Source organism: Platichthys flesus, chromosome 18 (assembly GCF_949316205.1).
Source record: "Platichthys flesus chromosome 18, fPlaFle2.1, whole genome shotgun sequence".
Classification (NCBI taxonomy): Eukaryota; Metazoa; Chordata; class Actinopteri; order Pleuronectiformes; family Pleuronectidae; genus Platichthys; species Platichthys flesus.
In genome coordinates, this window is record NC_084962.1 from 9,203,992 (window position 1) to 9,215,899 (window position 11,908).

The 11,908-nt window shown below is 40.7% G+C and overlaps 1 protein-coding gene across 3 annotated transcripts; it reads left to right on the forward strand.

The window, feature by feature from the left end:
* Positions 1-1,367: 1,367 nt before the first annotated feature.
* On the forward strand, positions 1,368-4,462 carry LOC133973465 (low choriolytic enzyme-like). 3 transcript variants are annotated; one of them, XM_062411346.1, is made up of 8 exons: positions 1,368-1,439; positions 1,603-1,621; positions 1,713-1,775; positions 1,927-2,073; positions 2,183-2,300; positions 3,881-4,059; positions 4,151-4,232; positions 4,327-4,462. In XM_062411346.1, the coding sequence occupies exons 1-8, from the start codon at positions 1,368-1,370 to the stop codon at positions 4,460-4,462; spliced, it is 816 nt and encodes a 271-aa protein (XP_062267330.1). The 3 variants fall into 3 exon arrangements, with proteins under 3 accessions (XP_062267330.1, XP_062267331.1, XP_062267332.1); XM_062411347.1 differs by having other exon boundaries at positions 1,722-1,775; XM_062411348.1 differs by lacking the exon at positions 1,603-1,621 and having other exon boundaries at positions 1,368-1,431; positions 1,704-1,775.
* Positions 4,463-11,908: the final 7,446 nt, after the last annotated feature.

The window sequence follows — 11,908 nt, forward strand, 5'->3', positions numbered from 1 at the left end:
CTGTTTATGGCGCTGTGAAGCCAGACAGCATCCATATCCTGTAAACTGCCCACTGGACGCCGAGGATTTATTAGCGAGGCATCCAATAAATCTGAATACTCATCTCTCTAAACATCCCATTTCTGGATTCAGAGTTTTTGCTCCTAACGACCAAGACCCAGTGTTTTACCACTAGGGTCATCAGTGCTGTGGAATTTACAGCCGGCCACTAATTGACCCATTATTATTATTTGAAACAACACATTGTAAATGGACCTGCAGAGGAATCGGTCAAACCCTGTGTAAACCACAAAGCTCCTGTGAATCTGGAGGGTTGTAAAGGACAAGGTGGCTCTTTCAGGTTAATGGGAAAACTGTTTAGCTGTTAGAAGATGCATTAATGGCATGAGTGCTGCAGCAGTTATTAATTTCCAGGCTTTTACACGCTTAAACTTGGATCAACCGACAAAGTAAGGCCAGATACCAACAGTTATATAAGCAGCTGCTTGACATCACAACATTTTCTTCCTGGGAGAAAAACAGCAGCGTGGGGAGTCGCCGCAAAGCTTTAATTTCTTTCTTCAAAATAAAGTTTTTACTTTCTGGAAAGTCCTGCACTCTAACTGAATTTTTTTTTTAATGATAATAAATATGGTGGTAAATATGATATGAATGTGAACATTCGGTAAGAACAAATAACAGATAAAATGTCTGCATGGTATAAAAGAATACAGAAGAGGTTTATCGTTATGTTTTATTTTGATTGGTGTCTTTCTCTATTCCTCTTCCTTATTATTATTATTATTATAAGAACCATGAATAATCAATTATATAATGTGAGAGCCAAAAGTGACTTCAAATAATTCAAATACATTCAGTTTAATGTCATGTTTGACAAAGAAAAGCTTCAGAAGATGAAATAAGATCACGTTTTAAAATTAGATTTGACATTTTAAAGTCATTATCAGGAGGCCATAACAATTATTCAGAAGAAAACAGGATTAGAAAAAAAATTGAAGATATAGTCTAATTCATCTCAGGGCCGCAAATATGTAAAGGAAAACTGGTCTTTCTGTTGTATCTGCTATTTTGGGGATTTGACTTTGGGACAGACCCAGAACTCCTGCTGGTTAAAAAGCCTTATCTGAAATCTGATGCTAAGCAAGTTGACAGCAGCCTGTGGCCACTGTAATCCCCCGAGAATGAGATTATCCCTGTGTGGAAATAGTGGGCGGTGGTGAGCGGGGCACTCCCGACGGCTGTGTGTTGAAGACTGAGCCCACCGAACCCTTACCACTAATCTCTGTACACTGACACACCTTGACAGGCTGCATATAAACTCAGGCCCGACTGGGCTTCAACAGGACTCACATCTGGAACTCCAAAACATGGACTTTAAAACCAGCATATCTCTGCTTCTCCTGCTGCTCCTGGGCTCCTGCAAAGCTCACGATGAAAATGTAAGGAATAATGCACTAAAATAAGTTTTAAATAGTGTTCTATATAATCAATGAAACGTTTTTCCCATAGCTCAGGTTTCTGTCTTCATCCAGATCTTTGCACTACACTGAGTTTAAATTCTTTATATTTAAGTAAAGGTTTATTTTCGCTATTTTTTCACAGGATCTTGGTGCTGATAATGGTAAGTGACCAAACCTCTGCACACCTTTTCCCAGTGAGGTCTAAACAACCTCTATAATGCATCACGTGTCTGCTATTTTTCTATCCATTAGACACCTCAGTGGACATGTCTGACACGGAGGACATTACCGCAACTATTCTAAGAATGAACAATGGTGAGCATTCAATCGTGATGTTATAAGGACGGCAAGGAAACCTTAGTTTCTCACAATATCAGTGCAGATTTTCTATATTCCATGATGGAAGGCATGTTTTTTCATCTTGATTTGACTAAAGTTTTTTCACAATTGTCTTTTACTGTAATAGGCTCTACTGATTTTCTGATGGAAGGAGATGTGATGATCCCAACGACTAGAAACGCTATGAAGTGTTACTCAAAAAAATACTCCTGTCTGTGGCCAAAGTCTGCCAACGGGAACGTGGTGATCCCTTTCCTTATAAGCGGAAAATACGGTGGGTTTAAATATTTTAAGGTAACACCGTGGGGAAACTGGACTGTGCATGTTAACACGTCACAGAGTGGATAATATTACTGATTTAATACTTTTACCCACAACTTTAGACGGCTCTGAGAAGAGAGAGATTCTGAACGCCCTGCAGGACTTTGAACGGAAAACCTGCATTCGCTTTGTCCCACGTACTAGGCAGAGAGCGTACTTGAGTTTTGAACCAAGAAATGGGTGAGTCGGAAACTAAAGAACTTGCATGTATATGATACATTATACAACTACAATATAGGGATGAAGAAAATTGTGAAAATTGCATAAAAAAGAGCCTTTAAAATCCGTCCTCTGTTCTGCTCCTGCTACTCTTTCACAATCTCTATTTCTCTCTTTATACGTGAATGTTAATATTCTGCCTTAGAATCCGTCGTACTTCAGATGATATACAAATATATACCCATATGTAAAGGTGTGAGCTGATAATACTTCTTTACATAAACGTTTGATTTAATTTGAGAACCACTGAGCTAGACTTGCTAGCTAGTTAAAAATCCTTCTTCTTCACTAACCTGAGCTGGTTCTTACATTCCAAATCATCTGTTGCTACGGCAGCAGTAGTTAACTCTTCATCCAGCTCCCCGGTGCCTTTATCCTTGTTTTTTCTTTTCTGAAAAAGCTTCCGATATCCACAGCCTTGAAGTCTTGCCTCAGTGAATTAGTTCACTAGCTACCACCAGATGTCAACTCTCTGTGTCTCTCACACCAAACATGCATGTGCCAATGTATTGTGAAGTAGATCAGCTGTTTGAATGACACACAGGGGATTCAGAATGCATAACATTTCAAATCAACAATATCCTATTTTGTTTTCAAGGGCTTTTTATGCATGAATGGAATTACGTACGAATAGAAACACACAACCTCGCACAGATGCACATGTGCACACACACTGGCAAACATCAAACAGTATGCATACATATACACACATCTTTTTAATTCATAAAACATTCATGGCTGTAGCCTTAAATGCCCTTGTATAACGGCTCCCACGCAGCACACATGGCATGAGGGAACGTATGATCGGTTCAATAATTTATAAAGACCTATTTCTTTATTCTTTCAGCAATAAATATCAAAAGAACAAATGCGCTCCAATATGTTTTCAGTGATAATAAGGCAACAGTTACATTTATTTAAATACTGCACAGTAGCATAAGGAAATATGGCTTCCTGTAAGTTTGTGTGCAGTGTTCTCGAGTATTTAGCATAATATCTTTGCAAAGGAGACTAAAATGCAGCTAAACAAAAGAAAGCAAGAGAACCACAGAAGGTCAAAATGGCGAGAAAGATGTGTAAAACAAATACAAAAACACAAATGACTATCGAGAGATACAAAACTATCACAAAGACGTAAACGCAAAGTTAATGCAATATTGCAGCTACTCTTCACATCTTTTTTTCAGTTTGGGCTGCTATGTATGTACGCAGGGGTTCAATCCTGTACACAGGTTAAATACACAACAGGCAGGAGTGTACAACAGAGCTTTAAATAAGGCAGGACGTGCTGATCCTCATCCCCCGCCCCACCCCCCTCCCAAAATGCTGCTACAACATTGTCAGCCCCCTCTCGTTGTTAGTATCACACATCTACAGTTAACAGTCCCATCTCAGCTCCCAACTAAACACCATCAGAAAACAAATTATTTAAGCGTGTAAGCACAGGGTCGCTGACAATGCAAATAACATTACTGTTTTAATCAAATGTCAAGTCGCACATTCCATATTAATTATCTCCGTCCGCCTCTATCTGCTATTAGTTGCTCCTCTTTACTGGGTACTGTTGGAGACAAGCAGACGGTGTCACTGCAGAAGTTCGGCTGCATCCAACGCGGCATCATCCAGCACGAGGTCCTGCACGCGCTCGGCTTCTACCACGAGCACACTCGCAGCGACCGCGACCAGTACGTCAAAATCAACTGGGAGAACATACTCGAGTGTAAGATCCTCACTTCATTGTCCGTTGATTCCCGATCGATCTATTTATTTGTCTATTTGATACTTACTAGGATTTTTTTTTATCTCAACAGATTATTTCATCAACTTCCGAAAGATGGACACGAACAACCTCAACACTCCATATGACTACACCTCTGTGATGCACTATGGAAGGTGAGAGAGAGCAGACATGTCGCACTTGAGTCAGTGATGAATCAAGACATGTATCTGCAATACTATGCCTCATAACTATTGTCCATATCTGTAGAACTGCCTTTGGAAGAAGAGCAGAAACCATCACCCCAATCCCCAATAGATCTGTTGCCATCGGCCAGAGAGGCGGCATGTCCCGCATCGACGTTCTGAGGATCAACAGGCTCTACATGTGCTGGAATTACTTGTGACTAGAATGATCGCGAGATGGGTTGATCTGTTTCTGATCTGATTATCGCATTAATGTGACAGTACGGGAATAAAAAAATGAGACTTCATGAATCTTCTGTCTCTTGTCATTCACAGTAAAGTATATGTATGGTTTTCGAGTTCTGGTGAGACGGCAAGATGGATGTTTAGAGAAGCATTGAGAGCGATTTTGCATATTGAAGTCAATTTGCTAATTTTTAGCCTCTAAGACAGCCTGCGATTCAAAGTTTGATAGATGTGGGCATTTATCAGGCAGGAAGGATCTAGCAAAGTACACTGAAGTTGCATTATGGGAAGCTTACCAACATTAAGGAGTACATGCCAGAAACCCTGCAACATCATTATAGACTAGTTTTATTTCTGAAACTTTGTAGCAGCACAATAGGAAATAAATGGGTTCTAGTCTTTTGACCACTGATTCATTACACGACAGTCTGTCAAGGTTCCATCGAATCGTGTGTGATCGAATTTTCTCAAATGAGCAGCATGGTGATGTTGTGGTTAACACTGTTGACCTAGAGCAAGAAGGTTCTTGGTTCGAATTTCAGTGTCTGTGCTGACTTTGCATGTTCTCCACTGGTTCTTCCCCCACGTTTGTGTGGGCTTCCTCCCACAACCCAAATACAGATTGAGGTTAACCTAATTGGAGTGTCTCAAAACGATTGATTGATAGTGAATGGTGGTTTGTCTCTGTCTCTTTGACCCCTCGTATTTTCTAATGTGTGGTCTCTAGCCCCCTCAGGCCCAATAAAGGGATAGTTCACCACGAAATGAAAATTCACTCATTATCTACTCACCACTATGCCAACGGAGGGGTGGGCGTTTGAGTGTTTGACTCCACGATACACTTTAGGAGTCTCAGGGGTAAACAGTGTTAGAGCAGAATCCAATAAAACAGAAGTAACTGGTGACTAGGGCTGCTTGATTAATCGAAATTTAATCATGATTATGATTATGGGGTCAAACGATCTCCAAAATACTATAATCGAGTTATAACGATTATTTGGCATTTTTTCCGAAAGATGCGAGGAGCAGCACCACACATTCTCTAGCGCTCTGCCGCCTGGCTGTTCACACCGGGTAAATTATGATGGTCCTCATAGCCCCTTCCCCTCCCCTCTTTCTCTCTCTGTCTGTGCGCTTGTAGTGGGGGGGCAGATGGGGACATTTACTCGAACTGGAAGTGACTGGTACTTCAGGTTTCAGTCATTTAAAGAATAAAGCAGAGACTTCAGAACAAGGGCACATATTAATAATCTTTTGAATAATCATGATTTTGATATTGTCCAAAATAATCGTGAGTATGATTTTTTCCATAATCGAGCAACCCTACTGGTGACCAATGATTCAGACACCAGACAAGCTGATTGGAGGCATGTTACCCTTTTCTGTTGTTTTATTACGTCTGAAGAAGGACTCACAATTGACTTCAATTGTATTGGATTCTGCTGCAACAATTACCCCTTAGGCTCCTCAATCCTAACCCACCCCTCCATCGGCATAGTGGTGAGTAGATAATGAGTGAATTTTCATTTCTGGGAGAAGTGAAGTGGTATAGATAATTTATGGGAAGATTGATTTCTTAAACGTATTGTTGCTAATATGGCTCAGCAAAATCAAAGACTACCCACATTATTCTGGTTTCCACAAGGATAAGATAAAGATGACATCAACAAACAAAGCATAAGCTTTGTATGCATCTCAGTTTATTAGGATCTAAGTGTGGAGTAAAAGCCTGTTGAAAATATAGCTCCTTAAAAATGATTTTATTATATCCATTATTGTTACGTGTTATATTATCTCTTCATATTACTTAAAATCAAACTTGGGAAATACAGGCAAAGAAAAAAACAAATTTAATTAGACTCCAAAATGGCTGGAGGGCAAATACGCAGTGATATTTTCATAATAGAATTTATTTCCATTTTGTCTCTTCGTAATTAAGTTTGGGATTTGAAGACCAGTAAAGAGCAGAGAGTGTTATCGGAGTGAATCACTGCTGCAGCAGCTTCAGCTAGTTTCGCAGGGCTGCATCTCTGGGGAGAGCCATAGATGTTCTTCGGACCCCCAGATACAGTCCCTAACCCTGTGGAGAAATCAGGCATTTTTTCCATTTGGCCACATCCCACACACTTGAATTTTTGTTTTCTCTCTCCACCCTTTGAAATCCTACACATTCTCATTCTTCTGTATTCACCCCAGTGAGAGAGATAGAGCAGCGTTCAGGGGGAAGATAAGGAAAAAACGCCTCAGAGAGAGAGAACAGATTAATATTAAGCAAATGTCCCTCCTCTCATGATCTATGAGCACACTAACAATCATGACAGCGTTGCATGTGTTTTCTCCGGCGGTCCATCTTAAATACGGCTACAGAGGACGTGGCACAGGCCGAGCTCTGAGAGAGCCAGTTAATCTGTAAAGTTCAGATGGACACAGAACCTTTAATGTTTCATAACACAGTTTCAGTTCATATCAATCGTTCTGCAAATTAAATATTAAAAGATTTACTGGTTTATTGAAATATTTAACGCTGCGGCTCTGTTCACGCTCCAAGAAGCTCAGAGACTTTTTTCTAACAGCAATAAATTAAAGTTTGCTTCTTCGAATCCTGATTAAAGTGAAATCACCAATGAGCCAGAGATCGTATGTGAGGAATAAACAGGCCACAAATGAACATTCAATGCAACTGGAGTCTAATGAGAGTCATCTCTCTGAGATATGGAGTCTGATGTAAAGGAAAACACATCACATGGAATATTTGATCTTTCCTTTGATTGTTCACAAGGGTGCCTCCATTGGTTTTGGTGTAACTGAGGCCAAATTATATATAAATATATAAACGGAAGCCTGATCTCTGGCGTATTACCCAACATTATACTTTACTGACTCTTTTCTGATAACAGCCTTAAAGCTTTGTCTGTTAGACTCTTACAGATGCTCTTTGACCGAACTTTAAAGGGCAGTATGTATATGACCAGCACAGTCTCCTGTAGGATGTCTGCTCTAATGAGCGCAGGCCAAGCAGAGCCAAATGGAGTCTGAGCTGTGGTGTCACTGGTAATACACTGGCCGGCCGTAATTGCTGGCTGGCTGAGCGGCTCTCACCAGCACGTTATTAACACAGATCTGGGTACCTGCCTCTCTTCAAACACGATAAGCTTCGACACACAGCTCTCCTCAGTTCACTGTGTGATCTGTCCGTCACCCGCCAATAGGAAATTAAAATGATCTCTCCGATTGGTGCTACCATCATGGCCAGTCCAACCCTGTAAATGTGTCTTGAAGGTTGGCTTTAAATCTTCAGAGAAAAAAATAAAAAACTTCACACACCTTTTTAAAATGTTGAAAAAACAACACACAAGGACTCTGCGTCTGTCGTCTCCACACTGGACAACCACTGCAACTGAGGATCCTCATAGATATCCTCATACTTCACTCAGTTATAGTCGCCAATACTAACATGGTAATGGTCTAAACAGGAATGGAAAAATCCTAATACATGAAAGTCTTTATTTGTAAAAATGAAACAAAAAAAGACCTAAAAAAACAATCGAATTTGAAGCTCAGAGAGTAACTCTGAATCCATGGCTTGTGATGATATTCATAAAAGAAAACTCAAATGCATTGAACTCATTCTTTTCCTTCTAGTTTTTGTGACTTTTCCTTTGGTAAATCAGCAAAGAATCCCATACAAAGTGAACTAGCGAAATATAATAAAAAAAAATGTTGCAATACTACAACACTTGGTTTGTTCTTTAACTCAAGCTTGAGACGTATATAACATCAGTTTAAAACTACTTTCGCAGAGTATGGAAATCTATTTTTTTACAAATCTAAAGTCACGTTAGAAAGGGCTCTCTTCATCAGTCAGTATGGATAAAAGTAGCCAATCCAATAACTCATAAGTGGATATACTGTATGTGCATGGGATTACTGTTAAGTAAGAAAAATGTGAACCTGTCAAAATGGAGCTCCTAAGAAACAAAGAGACTAACAAAGCATAATTTAGAAAAAAGCAGACAAAGCTGTTTGTGTGATGATGTGTGATGCACAGCACTCGAGCCAAAGCGAGTCAATTTAAATAAATACACGTTCTGGAAGTCTTTGTTGTTGCCCTTTCGGGCCCTGTCGAAACAATTAGCCGGCCGAGGGATCGAAGAAACCTATATATTATTGTTGAAGCTTTCATGAAGTTTGACTCAGCTTCCCTTCTGCAGATCTGAGGAGCCACATGCAAACTTCTAAGACATCTGATCCTTGAACAGCTTCCCGAAAACAGATCGCTGCATTCTCACATCCCATAAATATGTCATGAACTTGATTTTCTGAAATGGAGTTTGCCGTCTGGCATCCCTTTAAATGCAAAAAAAGAAAGAAACGTAATTTCATACGGTAGCGAGATGAGGCAACAAGAAGAGACGAAAGATCGAGAAGGACAACACGGACGAGCGGGCAGTACAAACAGGTGTTTTAACAGGCCAATGTGGTATTTCCATTTACAGCACCGGCACGTCAAAGACAAATAATGTTTTAAAACAGCCTTTGTAAATGTGTAAATCAGACAGAGGCATTAGTCTACAATCTCTCTGAGCTGTGTTCTCTGAGCTGCACCACATCTCTGTCTGCGCTGAGGAATTGCAGCTGTCGAAAATGATGCGGTCCCATTAGTGACAGAATCCAAGCTGAGACGGAGCCAGACAGAAAGGCGCTGTGGGGACGAGATGATAACAAGGTACTCATTGGAGGTTTGAGGGATGATGTTTGTGCATCACTCTCTGTGTGTGTCTGGTGAGAGTGGGCCAGCGGATGAGATGGAGGGGTTAAGATAAAGAGAGAGAGAGGGAGAGAATGGGGGGGGGGGGGGGGGGGGGGGGGGCACGGTTGTGGGAGAAAAAGGATGCGGGAGATAAGATGAGACAAATGGAGATGGGAACAATGAGAGTGGGGAGCAAGGACTAGTGACTGGGGCAGTAATCAGGGAGAGGCAACAGTGAAATACATGGATCAAAGTGGTGACTGGAGCAATTGAGGTGACCAGAGATGGAGGGAGAGGGAGGGAAAGAAAGAAAGAGAGACAAAGACACAATACTCAGTGCCCTGAGAGGTTGGCAGGTTTGTCCACGGGGAGCTACTGATCTCTCATCCTGCACATCATTTCAACTCTGAGCTGAGCCATGTGCATCACATTAAGATGAAGGCATGTCACGACAGAGGAGACAACTCTCTGGTGTATTAAATTAATAAGTAGACCCATTTTATAAGACAATCCAACTCTCTCACAACATTTTAAATAAAGCAAAGTATACTATAACAACAATAACTGTTACTATTATATCAAAATATAGAATACTCACAGATCACGCAATCAGGTTCATACGATTCTACAATTACTTCCATTTACTTGGTGCCAGAGAGCCAAAGCAAACAGGATAGTCAAAGTTCTAATGTTAGCATTCAAGAGGTTTTGTACAGATTCACAACAACAGCTCCTGAAGAGGTAAGAAAACATTTTACCTTAAAAATCAAAAGAATCCCATTCAAGTGGAGGGTAGTTCTGCCTCCACTAATTAACCCTAGGTCGTTCAACACACATATGTCGGTACAACACTCATTATGACTACCTGCAATCCTATATGATCTAATATTGTGTGTGTGTGTGCGTGTGTGAGAGAGAGCAAGTTTGAGCATTGGTGCTCATGCCACAGAATGTATATGAAGATGGACAAAATTAAAGCTCCCTAAAAGCCTTAGAAAATCCTCATGATCACCACCTAGGGGCTGGCTGGAGTATAGTTCATAAACCCTGACTTATCCATATTAGTGGATTGGACATGGACCAAAATAAAAAGTCAATTTTTTTTTTTTTATCAAAGATGGTTCCTGTCATTTTTTCGGTAGTTCTTACCTCACTAATGTTTGTTCAAGTGCTCACTTTCCTGGTAACCTTGGTTTTGAGTAGATAATTGAAGGTATAAATGGGGTGAAACATTGTGATTGACAGCCGAGATTGACTCATGATTGGTCAAGCTTGTGTATCTGCAGGGCCTCGCTACTCTCAGTCCTGCACAGACTCTAGAGCCAACGACATAAGACGAAGGCGTATCTATCCGGGATGTTTTGGACTCATTGCTGGATCGTGGGAGATGGTGGAGACGTGTCATCCATCTTGACATAAAGTCTATGGTTCATGCGTAGGTGAGCAAGTCAGCATGATCTGTATGTGAGCGGTGTATCAGCGCACTTGAACGTGCAAACTAAGGACGGGAGAGTATAATTACTGCTATAGAAACATAATTGCAACGTTGAAATGTGGCAATTAGACAGGTTGTATGAGTACGACTCCTCTGAGCAGCAGGGTGGATGACAGCTTCCAATCCCCATGAAGTCTTTCATGGCCATTAATAGCCCCTCTCCAGCTTTCACATGCAGTAAAGCCTAGTCTGAGAAATCTCAGGTAATTATCATGGCATTAGGCTGCACTTCACTCTCTCTGTCTTCGGTGGACTCACCGATGAACCCATGTGGATTCTGCTCGTCCAACAGCAGCCTCTGATTTTCGCTTGATTAAATTTTTTTTTTTTTATTTTTCTGTTATTTTGGAGAATGTGCTTCATTAACTTTTTGAGGCTGGCTCCCAAATCACTTTCAAGCCAGCAAAGTGGATTGTGATTTTCAATCTGTTGATCACAGCACAGTTTTATCACAAGTGCACAATGAAAAATTGAAAAAAAATGGGCAAGAAGACAATGATGAGATGACAGAAAGATGAATTAATTCCCAACAGCATTAAAGACTGATCCCCAAAGGTAGGAAGTTTACTCTGCCTAAGTGTTTGACACCAACAAAAACATGTTTAGCATTCAGTGCTCCCAGATACAGACAAGAAGGGGAAATTATGTTCTCTCTTTAATCTAAATGTTTATTTTTTCTTTGTTTACAGCATAATTTTCCTATGAGGACACATTATCCCTGCAGAGATGTGGTGCACAATTAAGATATTTTTAACTTAGTATACTTGTATGTTATCCAATTAAAGCTGTAATTAATACAGTAGCATTGAGCTTGCAGGAAAATGTGAAACTCAATGCATGTGACACACAAAAAGCCAGGATCACAATCCTTGGAAAGCGGCTCAGGCTTCACAAACAAAGACCACAGAGGTCAAAAGTCTCAGAGTGGGATTGAAAATGTGATTTCAACAGGATGCACTTTGACGGCATGTTTGTGGGCTTGTGCGTCTCCACACATCCTCTTTATGCCCTCGCGTACCTTTATCGCCTCGCTTGCAGACAATCGGAAAATGTAATTTCTTCTCGTTAAATGAATGGGTTGGAGAGTGCATGAACATCCACTCAGGCAATGTCTGTCTCGGTCTTGGAGCAGTCCACAAGGACATGCTAAGTCAGCAGAAAGGTCAAACAGTGGGC

Coding starts and splice junctions, on each gene's coding strand:
- LOC133973465 (XM_062411346.1), top strand. CDS start 1,368: ATGGACTTTAAAACCAGCATATCTCTGCTTCTCCTGCTGCTCCTGGGC. Junction 1,776..1,926: donor TATTCTAAGAATGAACAATG/GTGAGCATTCAA, acceptor TTACTGTAATAG/GCTCTACTGATTTTCTGATG. Junction 4,060..4,150: donor CTGGGAGAACATACTCGAGT/GTAAGATCCTCA, acceptor TTATCTCAACAG/ATTATTTCATCAACTTCCGA.